The 18,206-nt window shown below is 42.7% G+C and overlaps 6 protein-coding genes across 11 annotated transcripts in view; 5 read left to right on the top strand and 1 right to left on the bottom strand.

Annotated features, from left to right (window-relative positions):
• The first annotated feature begins 2,162 nt into the window (after positions 1-2,162).
• The window catches only part of LOC127358084 (histone H2B-like), a 34,715-nt gene continuing 18,671 nt past the window's right edge, over positions 2,163-18,206 (top strand). Inside the window, exons 1-2 of one of the 5 annotated variants that reach the window (XM_051391219.1) lie at positions 2,163-2,893; positions 11,660-11,728. In XM_051391219.1, coding sequence (XP_051247179.1) covers positions 2,184-2,552 — 369 coding nt within the window. In that variant the 5' untranslated portion in view covers positions 2,163-2,183 and the 3' untranslated portion in view covers positions 2,553-2,893; positions 11,660-11,728. Of the gene's footprint in view, positions 2,965-11,659; positions 12,245-18,206 lie in introns of those variants that run through there. The other 4 variants (XM_051391140.1, XM_051391054.1, XM_051391290.1 and 1 more) reach the window with 4 other exon arrangements.
• Positions 3,835-6,255, top strand: LOC127354907 (E3 ubiquitin/ISG15 ligase TRIM25-like). Its single transcript, XM_051385276.1, has 2 exons — positions 3,835-4,865; positions 5,369-6,255. Exons 1-2 carry the CDS (start codon positions 3,883-3,885, stop codon positions 5,439-5,441), a joined length of 1,056 nt encoding a protein of 351 aa, XP_051241236.1. The 5' UTR covers positions 3,835-3,882; the 3' UTR covers positions 5,442-6,255.
• Positions 3,856-14,723, top strand: LOC127356092 (tripartite motif-containing protein 16-like). Its single transcript, XM_051387582.1, has 2 exons — positions 3,856-3,877; positions 12,631-14,723. Exon 2 carries the CDS (start codon positions 12,636-12,638, stop codon positions 14,301-14,303), a length of 1,668 nt encoding a protein of 555 aa, XP_051243542.1. The 5' UTR covers positions 3,856-3,877; positions 12,631-12,635; the 3' UTR covers positions 14,304-14,723.
• On the top strand, positions 6,711-16,308 carry LOC127357966 (histone H2A-like). Of its 2 annotated transcripts, XM_051390765.1 has the most exons (2): positions 6,711-6,753; positions 15,644-16,308. In XM_051390765.1, exons 1-2 carry the CDS (start codon positions 6,724-6,726, stop codon positions 15,995-15,997), a joined length of 384 nt encoding a protein of 127 aa, XP_051246725.1. In that variant the 5' UTR covers positions 6,711-6,723; the 3' UTR covers positions 15,998-16,308. The 2 variants fall into 2 exon arrangements, with proteins under 2 accessions (XP_051246725.1, XP_051246636.1); XM_051390676.1 differs by lacking the exon at positions 6,711-6,753 and having other exon boundaries at positions 15,573-16,308.
• LOC127358415 (histone H2B-like) overlaps positions 10,924-18,206 on the top strand; it is a 25,954-nt gene continuing 18,671 nt past the window's right edge. The window contains exon 1 of the mRNA XM_051391542.1: positions 10,924-11,728. Within this exon, the coding sequence (XP_051247502.1) occupies positions 10,952-11,320 (369 nt within the window). The 5' untranslated portion in view covers positions 10,924-10,951 and the 3' untranslated portion in view covers positions 11,321-11,728. The remainder of the gene's footprint in view (positions 11,729-18,206) is intronic.
• Positions 17,198-17,837, bottom strand: LOC127357788 (histone H3-like). The gene is given in 2 exon segments (XM_051390274.1): positions 17,198-17,599; positions 17,601-17,837. Coding segments are annotated over 2 exon segments (411 nt in total). The 5' UTR covers positions 17,820-17,837; the 3' UTR covers positions 17,198-17,407.

Below are 18,206 nucleotides of genomic sequence, written 5' to 3'. Positions count from 1 at the left end.
ATGGAGGAGGTTTGTGCTTTGGGACCGGAGGTTACGGGTGGATGAGTGAGGGGTAAGGAGGTCTTTGAGGTATTGCGGGGCGTTGCTGTAGATGCAAAGGTGGGTGATGAGGGCGATCTTGTATTGGATTCTTGAGGTTATGGGGAGCCAGTGGAGGTTCTGAAGAATGGGGGTGGTGTGGTCGTATTTGCGGGTTTTCATCAGAGTACGGGCAGCACAGTTCTGAATGAATTGAAGTTTCTGAAGGTGTTTATTAGGTATACCGATGAGCAGGCTGTTACTGTAGTCAAGCCTGGAGGAGATTAAGGCGTGGACTAGTTTTTCTGCGTCAGAGAAACTGAGGAAGGGGCGGAGGTTGGAAATGTTCTTGATATGGAAAAAGCAGGTTTTGTACAGATGTTTGATGTGTTTGCAAAGGTCAGTTGTGGGTCTTCACACCGAGGTTGGTAACTGTGGTTGAGAGGAGGATGTCTTGACCGGAAGCTCTATTGCCCCTAACCCTCCATATTCTTTACTTTTAAATAACAAATCTCTTCTTGTGACCTCTCGAGTTGTTTTATTAAACTGGATTATTGTTTTGTTATTTAGAGGAAAGGTGTTAGGATAAAGGATAAAGGTTTTGACGATGTTATCGATATATTTTTTTTTCCCATTTCTTGTCTTCTTCTTTGATTTCACACAGTTTATCTTCCCAATTTCTGTTACTGCAGTCTTTGTTGCAGATTTTCAGAGTATTTGGATTTCCTCTTTGATTTCAATATTAATGTTTTGTCTGTCTCTCTCCTCTCCTCTCCAAACTCCTTCACCTTTGTCGTGATTTAGTTTAGCACCAAATGAGTTTTTGTATGAAATTAAATGATTAGTTAAACCATCCATTTCAGTCTGACTTTAGATTTTCTGATTTTCTAACTCAAACAGTTGAAGCCTCATTTTATATTTTCATGTCTGTGAATTTTGTCCTCCTTGTCTTCACCAATGGGGACAGCAGTTTATAGTTCAATGCAGACAGTTTTTGTTATAATATTCAAAGAGCCTGTTTGTATTTTATTTTGATCTATTATCTGGTTTTATTCTGTGAGTGTGAAATCTACAGGTTGCAGATAACAAAGCTCTCGTCCAGCGATCCATTGAGGAGACCACGATGGGAATAAATGGAAAGAAACCCAGAGTCCAGGATCAGTTTGTAATTATTTTTTTTGTAATCAAATCTGTAGATATTTCTGCCACCCTTTAAAGTCTTATTTTATAATAAAACTGCAGTTTGTTTTAATTAAGAGCTCTATGAGCCTACAACCTAAAAACAAACAAACAAACAAACAACAAAAAGAACCACAAAAACTATTTAAAAAGTTCAGGGTCCAATGACATTAAGCTGATGAGATGAAGGCATGTAAGATGTGTCTTCAGAAGTTGAAATTGGATTTTTAAATATTTCTAAAATGACAAAAACTTGATTGTTATGGTGTGTTGCTCAAAACTTAAACTACAGTTGAACCAATGGTTGGACCAGCAGAGGGCAGACTTTGACCTGGCCCTCTTCCTCTCCCATCCAACTATTCCTCGTCCTTGTCCAGACGTTATTCTTTCTTTCTCTCCTCATCTGTCTGTCACATTGAATAACCTCAGTCCAGAAAGTCCCCTTTATACTGCATTGTGTATGTAATTGAAGGAACTTCCTCACCTGGCTATGTCTCTGATTGAGACTGGAATTAGCTGTGGTTGATCTATTTTACCCAGATTACAATAAATCAGGTATTTCTCAGTGTTTCATTGATATGTTCATTAATACATAAATTTACCAGCTGATGTTAATGTTACTTTCTATTGTTCAAATTTTACATACAAAATAACTCTTAATTAATTAATTAATTAAGTTATTTCTTGTGTGGTAAAAAGTAAAAAAAAAACTTCAAACTACCATTACAGCATGACACATTAATAACAAAATGTTTTTAACTACAAACTCTTATAAAAACTATCAGTAATTATTCATTTCCTCTGAGTTTCACATTTAAATTTTATGGCGGTTACTTTGTATCTGCGCATGCTCAGTTTCGAACGCGACCGCTCAGCCAATCGTGTGCGAGCAACAGCACAGTGACATTTGCATCGAGCGCATATAAACAGGGAGTTCACTCGCTGTGAGTTTATCCGTTTGAGGAAGTCTGACTGAGAGAGAGAACATGCCTGAACCCGCCAAGGCCCCGAAGAAAGGCTCAAAGAAAGCCGTGTCTAAGGTCACCAAGAGCGGCAAGAAGAGAAGGAGGAGCAGGAAGGAGAGCTACGCCATCTACGTGTACAAGGTCCTGAAGCAGGTCCACCCCGACACCGGGATCTCCTCCAAGGCCATGGGCATCATGAACTCGTTCGTGAGCGACATCTTCGAGCGCATCGCCGGTGAGTCCTCCCGTCTGGCTCACTACAACAAGCGCTCCACCATCACCTCCAGGGAGATCCAGACCGCCGTCCGCCTGCTGCTGCCCGGGGAGCTGGCCAAGCACGCCGTGTCCGAGGGCACCAAGGCCGTGACCAAGTACACCAGCTCCAAGTAAAAACCCTCCGCTGTTAACAGCAACACAACGGCTCTTTTAAGAGCCACACACCGCTTCAACTCAAGAGCTCAAAGTCCTGGAAGATTAATGTTTACACAAAGCTGTGGAGCTGGTTTCATTTATATTAATGTGATAATTATATAATGAAAATATTTTAATCTATTGAACAGTTGATCATTAATTCTCTGTGCGGTAAAATAGTCCCATCGTTTTTATTCTGGGTGATTCATAGTGTTATAAAAGATTGTAGTAATACAAACACTCATAAAGGATCGATTTCATTTAACTGTGCGTTATATTATAGATTAATGCTGCCAATGGGTATTGATCTGAAATTGAAGGTACAGTATTTATTTTGACCACAAGGTGGCGACAGTCACTGTTCTATATTATATTTATCTTTATACTGAAGGTTATTAACTATATCAGTTTCTCCAGGATTTTTTTATTATATTAAATATCTGATTACACATATACTGTAAAATTAGTTGCTATTTCTATTAAACTAATAAAATCAATAGCAACTTTGAACATTGCTGATTAAAGTGAGATAATTATTGCTTTTAGTGATTAAAACTGACAGTTAAAAATTCTTGTACTCTTAAATGTTTGATTTGTTTTAAAACTGTCAATATATGATATCTGTCAATTAAACAATCCATGTAAATATATAGAATACAAATTTCGTTACTGTTAAAATTTCACATAATAGAAATGTATTGATAATATTAAACAGGAATTTAAGTTTTAATTAATCAGTTGATATCCACAAAAGAAATTTGCAAATTAATTTTAAATTGTTCTTTTAATGTAGGGAAAAATGACTGACTTTATAAATTAGCATGGAAATTCAGACCGTTTATGTAATTTCAATGAGTTATCAATGTGTTTTTAAAATCTGTAAAATAAATGGGGAAGAAAACATATTTTTAAGACCTCCAACTCCTTTGTACTCTGGTTCATGAGCACTTTATTCATGTTTTCTGATGCACTTTGACACTTGATGCACTTTATTGTGAAACTCTCAAAGTTGATTTAAAACAGACAAATCAACACAGTGGCTCCTCTTCCTGGACTGAATCACAGTTTGATATCTCCTCCCTCTTCTTCCTGCTCTCAAACACAGCGAGCTTCACTCTGTCCACATATTTCCTTGTTCCCTCCCCTTTAGATCTACAGTTTGAAGGATGGGTGTAACCAACATGTGGTGACGTGAAAGAGCCGACAGGCCCCATTCGCTGCAGAAACACATGCTGTTTAGATCAGAGATCAAACTAGTTTCATTTATAAAGAAGTGAAACTCAGACACTCGTTGTGACTGCGAGGTGAAATGGCGCAGCAAGGAGTTCAGCTGGACCGAGAAACCTTCTCTTGTTCGATCTGTCTGGATCTACTGAAGGATCCGGTGACTATTCCCTGTGGACACAGCTACTGCATGAACTGTATTAAAAGCTTCTGGGATGGAGAAGATGAGAAGGAAATCCACAGCTGCCCTCAGTGTAGGCAGACCTTCACACCGAGGCCTGTCCTGGTGAAAAACACCATGTTAGCAGTTTTAGTGGAAGAACTGAAGAAGACTGGACTCCAAGCTGCTCCTGCTGATCTCTGCTATGCTGGACCTGAAGATGTGTCCTGTGATGTCTGCACTGGGAGAAAACTGAAAGCCTTCAAGTCCTGTCTGGTCTGTTTGGTTTCTTACTGTGAGAAACACCTTCAACCTCACTTTGATGCAGCTCCATTAAAGAAACACAAGCTGGTGGACCCCTCCAAGAAGCTCCAGGAGAACATCTGCTCTCGTCATGATGAGGCGATGAAGATGTTCTGCCGTACTGATCAGCAGTGTATCTGTTATCTCTGCTCTGTGGAGGAACATAAAGGCCACGACACAGTCTCAGCTGCAGCAGAAAGGACTGAGAGGCAGAGAGAGCTCGAGGTGAGTCGACAAAACATCCAGCAGAGAATCCAGGACAGAGAGAAAGATGTGAAGGAGCTTCAACAGCAGGTGGAGGCTATCAATCGCTCTGCTGATGAAGCAGTGGAGGACAGTGAGAAGATCTTCACTGAGCTGATCCTTCTCATCCAGAAAAGAAGCTCTGATGTGAAGCAGCAGGTCAGATCCCAGCAGGAAACTGAAGTGAGTCGAGTCAAAGAGCTTCAGGAGAAGATGGAGCAGGAGATCACTGAGCTGAAGAGGAAAGATGCTGAGATGAAGAAGCTGTCACACACAGAGGACCACAACCAGTTTCTACACAACTACCCCTCACTGTCAGCACTCAGTGAATCTACATCCAGCATCAATATCCGTCCTCTGAGGTACTTTGAGGATGTGACAGCGGCTGTTTCAGAGCTCAGAGATAAACTACAGGACGTTCTGAGAGAGAAATGGACAAACGTCTCACTGACAGTGACTGAAGTGGATGTTTTACTGCCACAACCAGAGCCCAAGACCAGAGCTGAATTCTTAAAATATTCACATGAAATCACATTGGATCCAAACGCAGCAAACACACGGCTGGTATTGTCTGAGGGGAACAGAAAAGCAACATTAATGAATCAACAACAGTCTTATTCTAGTCACCCAGACAGATTCACTGGATGGGAGCAGGTCCTGAGTAGCGAGAGTCTGACTGGAAGCTGTTACTGGGAGGTGGAGTGGAGAGGGAGAGGAGTTTGTGTAGCAGTTGTGTACAAGAATATCTCCAGAGGAGGATGGTCAAATGAATGTGTTTTTGGATACAATGACAAATCTTGGATGTTAAGTTGTAACAACAACAGTTATACGTTTTGGTACAACAATGTCCAAACTCCTGTCTCAGGTCCTCTGTCCTCCAGAGTTGGAGTGTATCTGGATCACAGTGCAGGTATTCTGTCCTTCTACAGCGTCTCTGAAACCATGACTCTCCTCCACAGAGTCCAGACCACATTCACTCAGCCTCTCTATGCTGGACTTGGGTTTTATTCTGGACTTTGGTTTTCAGATTTTGTAGGCGAAGCTGAGTTCTGTAAACTCAGATAATCAGAAGTCATCTAAGTTTAATCCATAAACATCATGTTTTTGTTGTGGAAAGCTGATTGATCACCCGTCAATCAAACATTGTGGGCGGTACTTTGACATCTTCTCATTATTTGTTCTGTAAATGTTTGAGTTTCTTTAGTTGGAGCTCCTTCCTGTGTCTGTTTAACCATGGAGGCTATCACTGCTCATGATGATATTTGACATTTCTCTGTATGAAAATATAAACTTCAGTTTGCTCTAAATGTTTGTTGAATATTTGTATTGATGTATTTGTTGTTGTTTATCTTCCAATCTCACTTTGTTCTGTAAGTACAAATGTTTGTGGAAAAGAAAAAACAATTGTCAGAGGACCGAACCTGCTGGAGACATTTCTGTGAGTTTCAATCATTATCACATTTTTTGGGACTTTACAATGTAGTTAATTCCTTTTGGTGGGACATATATAAGGTTGTAAAGGGTTAATATTAATATTATACTGGTTTGACGTACTATACCTTAGTTACCTGTAAACATGACTTAAGTAAGATATAATTCAATATAATGTATTTGTTTAAAAAGAAAAAAAAACTGTATTGAAATGTATTTATGTAATGGAAAAACTGACCATCAGTCATATTGGGTTATAACTGTTAGTGCCATTGAACCCTGCTTGTTGATTTTATAATTTCTTTGTTGTTGTTTTTGTTGTTCTTTAAATTTAATTTTTTCCCCTTAAAAAAAAAAAAAATTAAACTTTTTTTTTTTTTTTTTTTTTTTTTTTTTTTTTTTTTTTTTTTTTTTTTTTTTTATGTGGGTATCTTCCAAAATATATGAAAGTGTAATAATGAGAAAGTGTAAAAATTGAAATACTATCAATAAAAAATATAAAATGGAAAATAAATAAAAATATCAAGTTTTGAATAGGTTACTTGTACTTTGTTTTATTTTTTTGGTCACTGGTGCTTTTAAGCTTAAATCAAGTTCAGATTTTATTTTGAAACTCACGCACAAGTGAAAGCGGAAGCCTTGTCGTTAACGCGGGAACTCGGCGTCCTCTGTTCTGATTGGACGATGGAACTTACGCTCAGCTCATCCAATGAACGAGCAGCTCTCCGCTATATAAACACGTTCCGCCGCCGTTGAGTTACATTCAGTCGAATAAACCGAACAATAAAGATGTCTGGTCGCGGTAAGGGAGCCGGTAAAGTCAGAGCAAAGGCCAAGACTCGTTCTATTTCGTATAGACTACGCCCTCTAAGAGCTATCGCTATTGGGTTTATCCCTCGCACACCTGCGCAGTACTGAGAAAAAATAGTCCACGCCCACCCACGGGGGGGACCTACACGGTGTATAAATATCCGTGTTAACATACAATCAGCTCCCCATTTCTTTCAGCCACCAAGCTGCAAGTATTGAGATTCGCCTTAAGAAAACAAGTGAAGCAAAACTACCACCATGTCGGCGGAGATGGCAACCTCCTCGGCGGGCGACAGGCCGTGTCCCTCCTGCCCGGACGGCCGCGTCTCCAGATCCGACCTCCACACTCGCTGCGAGACCTGCCTGGGAGCTCAGCACGCCGGCTTGGCCTTGATCTCAAGATCCTCCTGCCATTACTGCGCGCTCCTTCCTCTCGAAGAAAAGCAGCGGCGGGTTGACCTCTTCTCTGTGGAAGGGGATGACGTCTGGCCTCTGCGAGAGACCTACTCCGTGGACGAGGCGCTGGAGATCCTGGTCCCGCCTGACGTCTCGGACTCGGACTGAGTGCTCCCATCCTGGGTTCCCTGTCCCTCCCCTCTCCCAGGCGGGAGAGCTGGAGCACGCCGAGGGTGGATGTGTCATCCCGGGGGAGTCCGGGATCCCTGCTGCTCTGGCCACCGTCCTGCCTTCGATAGGCGGACTGGTGAAGGAGCTACCAGACATCATAAAAGATGCAGCAGCTCGCCGGGGCCTGCCGGTCCCGCCGGCACAGGAAACCGCCCCGTCAGATGAGATGTGCGGTGTTTTCCCCGTCCCTCAGCTGAGCAGGCGAGACACTGTGGGGCCCCACTTCCTGCCCATCCTGAAGTATCGGGAGGGCGCAGCGGCAGACCCGAAGAGTCTGAAGGCGCCTATCTCCACATATGTGCCCATCACCAAGGTTGCTGGGTTCAGCGACCAAGGCTTCCCTGCTGTACCTCAGCTGGAGGGAAACCTCACCACATTTTTTGGGGTCAATACGGCGGCCGGAAGGCGGCCCCTACTGACCTCACCGAAGGACCAGTACATCGTGCGGCTGGCTGACCGGATTCATTCAGGCTGCCGCCCAAGCCTATGCTGCGACAAACAACGTTGCCCTGCTGGTCTCCAGCGCCCTGAAGATTGCAGCAGAGCCTGAGATGCCCCCCCGCACTGGCCACGGAGCTGAGCAACGCAGCCAGTGCCGCCCTCACACTCTGTGCTTGCTCCGCCGCCTGCTTGGGTCAGCAGGCCGCCTGGGCGACGCTGCAGCACCGCCGCCTGTGGCTGGACCAGACCCACATCCCCGAGGCGTTGAGACGGGAGCTCCTCGAGGCTCCGATCCACGCGGATGGGCTGTTCGGACCTCGTTTCCGGGACATGGTGGACTCCATGAAAGCCGAGTCCATCCGGCGCCATGTCAACTGGGGTCAGCAGCCTGCGCGCCAGCAGCCTGCGCGCCAGCAGCGCTTCGATAACCGTCGCCCACGTGCGCTTCGTGTGGACAATATACACACACTACCGCCTGTAAACTGCGGCTCCCTCCTCTCATCAGAGAGCGGGAACGCTGGCATGTCACGACATCCCGTTCGTGGACCTTCTCCCACTAAACGGCGATGTACAGTCCCTGCTGTTAATGCGTCTAATGTAGCTTCAGGTCAATCCCCTGCTGCAGCGCAGCTCTCGGGGATTCCTTCTCAGCCCTTTCGTCAGCAGCCCCCCATGGGTCACTACTGGGGTTTCCCCGCCTCTGGTGACGGCGGCGAGGGCTCTGTCGCAGCTCGTTTCCATGGCAACGACAGCAAAGCAGGAAAATGTACGCCCGCTCTCCGAGCGCTCCTCTCTGTCAGCCTGGCTACAGTGCTGAAGAGGAACCTAGGGTTACTCTTATTTTCTTCTATTAGTGCTGAGTAATAGGCTCCTCTGGCATTACGGAGGGCCTTTGTATAGGTTTTAAGATTATCTTGCCAATTTGAGCGATATTCTGATAATTTGGAAGAGCGCCATTTCCTTTCAGATTTCCTAGCTATTTGTTTTAACTGGCGGGTTTGGTGGTTATACCAAGGTGCTAGTCTCCTATGTTTTAATAATTTCCTATTTATAGGAGCGATAGAGTCTGATGTTGATCGTAGTGAGCCTGTAGCACTATCGACAAGATTATCAATTTCGGAGGGACTAAAGTCGTTATAGGATTCTGTTAAATTCAGACATGGCATTGAATTAAACACTGAAGGAATCTCCTCCTTAAATTTAGCTACAGCACTGTCAGATAGACATCTGCTGTAGGAAGTTTTGCCTAATGGCTTATAATCTAATAGTATGAATTCAAAAGTTATTAAATAATGGTCAGATAGGAAAGGATTATGTGGGAAGACTATTAAATGTTCAATATCAATGCCATATGATAAAACAAGGTCAAGAGTGTGATTAAAACAATGAGTTGGTTTATTTACACTCTGACAGAAGCCAATTGAGTCTATTAATGATATAAATGCATTACTAAGGCTGTCATTGTCAACATCCACATGAATATTAAAATCACCTACAATAATTACTTTATCTGATTTAAGGACTAAACTTGATAAAAACTCTGAAAATTCAGATATAAAATCAGAGTACGGTCCAGGAGCGCGGTACACTATAACAAATAGAACTGGCTGCAGTGTTTTCCAGTTTGGGTGAGAAAGACTAAGAACAAGGCTTTCAAATGAATTATAATTTAGTTTAGGTTTAGGGTCCATTAAAACGCTCGAATCATATATAGCTGCTACTCCACCTCCTCGGCCAGTGCCTCGAGGAATGTGAGTATTAATATGACTGGGGGGGGTGGATTCATTTAGGCTAACATACTCCTCGTGGGACAACCAGGTCTCAGTAAGACAAAGTAAATCAATATCATAATCTGATATTAATTCATTCACTAGAACAGCTTTAGAGGACAGAGACCTGATATTTAACAGCCCACATTTCATTCTCTTATTTTGTGCTACTGAGGAGTTGGTTTTAATTTTTATTAGATTTTTATGTTGAACTCCTCTTGTTTTTATTTCATTAAATAGTTTAGGTGGTCGGGGGACAGACACAGTCTCTATGGGGTTTTGGGTGGGTGACTGTTCTAAAGAAAGCGCAGAGAAGTGTGTAAGACAGCAGCTCTGCTTCCTGGTCCTAACTCTGGACTGTCAGGTTTTAGAGATAAACTTTGCCATATTCCTAGATAAGATGCCGTCTCTCCTAACCAGACCAGGTTTTCCCCAAAAAGGCTTCCAGTTATCAATCAAGCCCACATCGTTTGCTGGACACCACCTCGACAGCCAGCGGTGGAATGACGACATGCGGCTATACATGTCATCACTGGTCACATTGGGGAGGGGTCCAGAGAAAACTACGGAGTCCGACATTGTCTTAGCATAGTTACACACCGACTCCACATTAATCTTAGTGACCTCCGATTGGTGTAAACGGGTGTCGTTACCGCCGACGTGGATAACAATCTTACTGTATTTACGTTTACCTTTAAGCAGTTTTAAATTTGATTCAATGTCGCCCGCTCTGGCCCCAGGGATACATTTAACTATGGCCGCTGGCTTCACTAACTTCACGTTTCTGACTATGGAGCTGCCAATAACCAGAGTTGGTTCCTCAGCGGGTGTATCGCTGGTGGACAATGTATTAGAAACGTGAAGCGGTTGGTGGTGACCTGTGGGCTTCGCCGTTCTAGTCTTCCTTCGCTCAGTCACCCAGCCTCCCTGTCTTCCCGGCTGCTCGGGAACTACCGGGGGAACAACCGGGGGAACTACAGAGCTAACAGAAGCTACCTTCGGTCCGACTGCACCGGCTGCTGGGGGCTGGCTAACTATAGCGGCTAAAGATATCTCCGTGGTGCGGTGCCGTTCCTCTAACTCACTGAGCCTCCAGCGCAGTAAATAAACTACATTTAATACAGGTACCATCGTCATTAAAGGAGGCAGAGGAATAACTGAACATCTGACACACTGAGCAGGACAGAGGAGAGGAAGAGGGAGAAGCCATAGCTAACTGCTAATGCTAATGAAGCTAGCGTGTATGAAAAACTTTGAAAGTAGTGAAAAGTCACAAAAAAAAAAAAGTCACATTTGCATCGAGCGCATATAAAGAGGGAGTTCACTCGCTGTGAGTTTATCCGTTTGAGGAAGTCTGACTGAGCGAGAACATGCCTGAACCCGCCAAGGCCCCGAAGAAAGGCTCAAAGAAAGCCGTGTCTAAGGTCACCAAGAGCGGCAAGAAGAGAAGGAGGAGCAGGAAGGAGAGCTACGCCATCTACGTGTACAAGGTCCTGAAGCAGGTCCACCCCGACACCGGGATCTCCTCCAAGGCCATGGGCATCATGAACTCGTTCGTGAGCGACATCTTCGAGCGCATCGCCGGTGAGTCCTCCCGTCTGGCTCACTACAACAAGCGCTCCACCATCACCTCCAGGGAGATCCAGACCGCCGTCCGCCTGCTGCTGCCCGGGGAGCTGGCCAAGCACGCCGTGTCCGAGGGCACCAAGGCCGTGACCAAGTACACCAGCTCCAAGTAAAAACCCTCCGCTGTTAACAGCAACACAACGGCTCTTTTAAGAGCCACACACCGCTTCAACTCAAGAGCTCAAAGTCCTGGAAGATCAATGTTTACACAAAGCTGTGGAGCTGGTTTCATTTATATTAATGTGATCATTATATAATGAAAATATTTTAATCTATTGAACAGTTGATCATTAATTCTCTGTGCGGTAAAATAGTCCCATCGTTTTTATTCTGGGCGTTTCATAATGTTATAAAAGATTGTAGTAATACAAACACTTATAAAGGATCGATTTCATTTAACTGCCTATAATTATAGATTAATGCTGTCAATGGGTATTGATCTGAAACTGAAGGTACAGTATTTATTTTCACCACAAGGTGGCGACAGTCAGTTATATATTATATTTATCTTTATACTGAAGGTTATTAACTATATTATCAGTTTCTCCAGGATTTTTTTATATTATATTAAATATCTGATTACACACATACTGTAAAAATAGTTGCTATATTTATATTAAACTAATAAAATCAATAGCAACTTTGAACATTGCTGATTAAAGTGAGATATAATTATTGCTTTTAGTGATTAAAACTGACAGTTAAAAATTCTTGTCTTAAATGTTTGATTTGTTTGAAAACTGTCAATATATATCTGTCTATTAAACAATCCATGTAAATATATAGAATACAAATTTTGTTACTGTTAAAATTTCACAATAGAAATGTATTGATAATATTAAACTGGAATTTAAGTTTAAATTAATCAGTTGATATCCACAAAAGAAATTATAGATTTGCAAATTAATTTTAAATTCTTTTAATGTTGGGAAAAATGACTTTCTGTATAAATAAGCATGGAAATTCAGACTGTTTATGTAATTTATTGAGTTATCAATGTTTTTAAAATCTGTAAAATAAATGGGGAAGAAAACATATTTTTAAGACCTCCAACTCCTTTGTACTCTGGTTCATGAGCACTGGATGCACTTTATTGTGAAACTCTTGTAATATTCTCATGTGAAAGCTCAAAGTTGATTTAAAACAGACAAATCAACACAGTGGCTCCTCTTCCTGGACTGAATCACAGTTTGATAACTCCTCCCTCTTCTTCCTGCTCTCAAACACAGCGAGCTTCACTCTGTCCACATATTTCCTTGTTCCCTCCCCTTTAGATCTACAGTTTGAACGATGGGTGTAACCAACATGTGGAGACGTGAAAGAGCCGACAGGCCCCATTCGCTACAGAACCACCTGCTGATCAGAGATCAAACTAGTTTCATTTATAAGGAAGTGAAACTCAGACAGTCATTGTGACCGAGAGGTGAAATGGCGCAGAAAGGAGTTCAGCTGGACCGAGAAACCTTCTCTTGTTCGATCTGTCTGGATCTACTGAAGGATCCGGTGGCTATTCCCTGTGGACACAGCTACTGCATGAACTGTATTAAAAGCTTCTGGGATGGAGAAGATGAGAAGCAAATCCACAGCTGCCCTCAGTGTAGGCAGACCTTCACACCGAGGCCTGTCCTGGTGAAAAACATCATGTTTGCAGCTTTAGTGGAGGAACTGAAGAAGACTGGACTCCAAGCTGCTCCTGCTGATCACTGCTATGCTGGACCTGAAGATGTGTCCTGTGATGTCTGCACTGGGAGAAAACTGAAAGCCTTCAAGTCCTGTCTGGTCTGTCTGATCTCATTCTGTGAGAAACACCTCCAGCCTCACTTTGAATCACCTGCCTATGAAAAGCACAAGCTGGTGGACCCCTCCAAGAAGCTCCAGGAGAACATCTGTTCTCGTCATGATGAGGTGATGAAGATGTTCTGCCGTACTGATCAGCAGTGTATCTGTTATCTCTGCTCTATGGAGGAACATAAAGGCCACGACACAGTCTCAGCTGCAGCTGAAAGGACTGAGAGGCAGAGAGAGCTCGAGGTGAGTCGACAAAACATCCAACAGAGAATCCAGGACAGAGAGAAAGATGTGAAGGAGCTTCAACAGGAGGTGGAGGCTATCAATCGCTCTGCTGATAAAGCAGTGGAGGACAGTGAGAAGATCTTCACTCAGCTGATCCGTCTCATCCAGAAAAGAAGCTCTGATGTGAAGCAGCAGGTCAGATCCCAGCAGGAAACTGAAGTGAGTCGAGTCAAAGAGCTTCAGGAGAAGCTGGAGCAGGAGATCACTGAGCTGAAGAGGAAAGACGCTGAGATGAAGAAGCTGTCACACACAGAGGACCACACCCAGTTTCTACACAACTACCCCTCACTGTCAGCACTCAGTGAATCTACATCCAGCATCAATATCCGTCCTCTGAGGTACTTTGAGGATGTGACAGCGGCTGTTTCAGAGCTCAGAGATAAACTACAGGACGTTCTGAGAGAGAAATGGACAAACGTCTCACTGACAGTGACTGAAGTGGATGTTTTACTGCCACAACCAGAGCCCAAGATCAGAGCTGGATTCTTAAGATATTCACGTGAAATCACACTGGATCCAAACACAGCAAACACACAACTGTTATTATCTGAGGGGAACAGAAAAGCAACAGTAATGAGTCAACATCAGTCTTATTCTAGTCACCCAGACAGATTCACTACATACTGTCAGGTCCTGAGCAGAGAGAGTCTGACTGGACGCTGTTACTGGGAGGTGGAGTGGAGAGGGAGAGGAGTTTGTGTAGCAGTTGTGTACAAGAATATCAACAGAGCAGGATTGTTAAATGAATGTGGGTTTGGATACAATGACAAATCTTGGGCTTTAAGTTGTGACAACAACAGTTATACGTTTTGGTACAACAATATCACAACTCCAGTCTCAGGTCCTCTGTCCTCCAGAGTTGGAGTGTATCTGGATCACAGTGCAGGTATTCTGTCCTTCTACAGCATCTCTGAAACCATGACTCTCCTCCACAGAGTCCAGACCACATTCACTCAGCCTCTCTATGCTGGACTTTGGTTTTCAGATTATGGAGATACTGCTGAGTTCTGTAAACCAAAGTAGACAGAAGTCATCTAAATTTAATCCATAAACATCATGTTTTTGTTGTGGAAAGCTGATTGATCACCTGTCAATCAAACATTGTGGGCGGTACTTTGACATCTTCTCATTATTTGTCCTGTAAATGTTTGAGTTTCTTTAGTTGGAGCTCCTTCCTGTGTCTGTTTAACCATGGAGGCTATCACTGCTCATGATGATATCTGACATTTCTCTGTATGAAAATATAAACTTCTGTTTGCTCTAAATGTTTGTTGAATATTTGTATTGATGTATTTGTTGTTGTTTCTCTTCCAATCTCACTTTGTTCTACCAGCTACTGACGTTGGTTTCGACCACGGTGTGTTTGGGTTGAAGGTTCATATGGATACTTTTGTGTGAAGAATTGCATCGACACCGATCAATAAAACTTAAATCATTCACTGATTTGATGAGAACTATTTACCTCAAATATCTCTAGACAGCAGAAACAAGATCGTTGAACCTTAAACTTCCAACTGGAACCAAAGTATTTTATAGATAAGTACAAATGTTTGTGTAGAAGAAAAAACAATTGTCAGAGGACCGAACCTGCTGGAGACATTTCTGTGAGTTTCAATCATTATCACATTTTTTGGGACTTTACAATGTGGTTAATTCCTTTTGGTGGGACATATATAAGGTTGTAAAGGGTTAATATTAATATTATACTGGTTTGACGTACTATACCTTAGTTACCTGTAAACATGACTTAAGTAGGATATAATTCAATATAATGTATTTGTTTAAAAAGAAAAAAACTGTATTGTTGTTGTTTTTGTTGTTCTTTTAGTGTGTAAATAATGGTTTTAAATAATTTCCCCATTGTCACCCAGAGAAAATTGATTAATGTGTTGTTTCTTTTTCTTCTCCTTTATTGGCATAGTTTGTTTTTTGTGCTTTATTTTTCTTTGTACTTTTCAGTTCAGGTTCGTGTATTTACAAAAAATATATATGAAAGTGTAATAATGAGAAAGTGTAAACATTGAAATACTATCAATAAAAAATATAAAATTGGAAAATAAATAAAAATATCAAGTTTTGAGGTTACTTGTACTTTGTTTTATTTTGTTGGTCACTGGTGCGTTTAACCTTAAATCAAGTTCTGATTTTATTTTGAAACTCCCGCACAAGTGAAAGCGGAAGCCTTGTCGTTAACGCGGGAACTCGGCGTCCTCTGTTCTGATTGGACGATGGAACTTACGCTCAGCTCATCCAATGAACGAGCAGCTCTCCGCTATATAAACACGTTCCGCCGCCGTTAAGTTACATTCAGTCGAATAAACCGAACAATAAAGATGTCTGGTCGCGGTAAGGGAGCCGGTAAGGTCAGAGCAAAGGCCAAGACTCGTTCCTCCAGGGCCGGACTCCAGTTCCCGGTGGGCCGAGTGCACAGGCTGCTCAGGAAGGGCAACTACGGGGAGCGCGTCGGCGCCGGAGCTCCGGTGTATCTGGCGGCGGTGCTGGAGTATCTGACCGCTGAGATCCTGGAGCTGGCTGGAAACGCCGCCCGCGACAACAAGAAGACCCGGATCATCCCCCGGCACCTGCAGCTGGCCGTCCGCAACGACGAGGAGCTCAACAAGCTGCTGGGCGGAGTGACCATCGCTCAGGGCGGCGTGCTGCCCAACATCCAGGCGGTCCTGCTGCCCAAGAAGACCGAGAAGGCCGCCAAGAAGTAAAGAAGCGACTCAACCGACCCAACGGCTCTTTTAAGAGCCACACAACCTCCACTGAAGAGAAACTTCCTTTATTCACACTTTACCATCATAAATACAACATTTATATATTTATATAACCTGAATTAAACTCAGGTTGGGGAGGGAACCTTTCCTAAATAAAGTATCACTACATCCTCTATAATATATTACATTAATCTTTATCAGTCTGTTAGTAAGATGTTACTGCATACAGCCTGATAATAGGCTGATATGTGACATCTTGATCTGCTGTAAACTAATATATATACCTTATTGATTACCCTGAGATGAGATCAATGTGATGGAAACTGACATTTTTGGCTCAATTCAGCAGCTTTCTGCTGTCGACTGTAGCTGGAAGCTAGATTTGGGTAAAGGACAGAAACCTGTCAGTCAAGGCCTTAATAGCCTCTTAATGGTTTATAGGAGTCCCTGCAATGTGTCATCATACACCTGTTTACAGTTGGACAACATGTTCACACACATAAGTGAATTATTGACTGTGGGAAGAGTTAATAATGAAACAAAGTCCACTTGCTGGCTTTTCCAGAACTTTAAAGTATGGCGTCTTTGAATTTCTTGAAAAACATTCTATAAATTAAATTTATTATTATTAGTAAAAGGGGACGTATATGAACCACACCTGATGGGGTTGAAAGCTCTGGAGAAAGTGAACAGATAGTTTCCTGCTCTCTGCTTCATCACACTGAACCACATGATGTAAAGTTGAATTGCCTGAAAAACACTTTTGGAGAAGTTGATTGAAGTGACGTCTGGGAAATGTAGTGAGCTTCCAACACCAACAAAGGAAACAATATAAATAAATAAAAGTGAGGAACTTGTCACTAAGATTTCCACTAATAACTTATTTTGTTTTCTCGAGATAATGAAATAAGTAAAGACAAACATTAATTATCACAAGGACAATCTTGGTCATGTAGATAACTAAATAAGTCGCTATCACGAGATAACAGAGCATTAAAATAAAAATAACCCATGGCCGTTCTGCTTCTGTACTTGTTGGTTATTGTTCAGTTTTATAAACGTTTACCGCTTTGTGCTCAGCTGTTTCTGTTCATGCAATACTGAATAAAGACTTTACACATTCCTCAGTTACAATAATGTTTAAAGTAATAACTAATGTAACTTGTATTTACTCATGTTGGTCAATAAAACTGCTACTGCAACCAGATGAGTTTATTTAATCTGCAGAATGTGACAGTAAACAACCTCTTTACCCTCAGACTGTACATTAGAGATATTAGACTTTATACTATATAATAATGTTAATATTGTAATAATAAAGATGTGTTTGAGGACTGCTGCTCTCAGGGAGTTTATGTGGCTCTGAAAAGAGCCGTTGTGTGTTGGTCCAACAGGTCTGGGGTCAGTTTAAGCCCTCTCTCCGCGGATACGGCGGGCCAGCTGGATGTCTTTGGGCATGATGGTCACCCTCTTGGCGTGGATGGCGCACAGGTTGGTGTCCTCGAACAGGCCCACCAGGTAAGCCTCGCTGGCCTCCTGCAGAGCCATGACGGCGGAGCTCTGGAAGCGCAGGTCGGTCTTGAAGTCCTGAGCGATCTCCCCTCACCAGGCGCTGGAAGGGCAGCTTGCGGATCAGCAGCTCGGTGGACTTCTGGTAGCGGCGGATCTCCCTCAGAGCCACGGTACCTGGCCTGTAGCGGTGGGGCTTCTTCACTCCGCCGGTGGCGGGGGCGCTCTTACGGGCAGCCTTGGTCGCCAGCTGCTTCCTGGGAGCTTTTCCTCCGGTGGACTTACGGGCGGTCTGCTTCGTTCTGGCCATTGTTGCTTATCGATCCGCTCTGAGCTCACAGAGAGAGAAGAATACCGTCTGACTGCCGGCGGCGGCTTTATAAAGGGACTGCCGGAGCGACGGCAGCGCTCATTGGGCCACACAGAAAAGCGCGCGCGTTGGAACTCGTCAGCGATTGGAGGAGAAAATTCAAAATAAAACCCTCCTCCAATCAGATCGATAGATAATTTATATATAAAACATCTGAAATACGGAAGTTTACATCAATATTTCTTTAATCATTTAATATTTATTTAATCATTTAATATTAACTTCTTTCATAAACTGTTTTTATATCATTTTTTATTTGTTGTTTTTATTATTATTGAACACTCAAAAGTCAGATTGTTGTTTGATTTTATTTTGATTAAGATTAAT

Source organism: Dicentrarchus labrax, unplaced genomic scaffold, assembly GCF_905237075.1.
Source record: "Dicentrarchus labrax unplaced genomic scaffold, dlabrax2021, whole genome shotgun sequence".
Lineage (NCBI taxonomy): Eukaryota > Metazoa > Chordata > Actinopteri > Moronidae > Dicentrarchus > Dicentrarchus labrax.
This window is presented reverse-complemented; position numbering and strand designations above follow the sequence as displayed.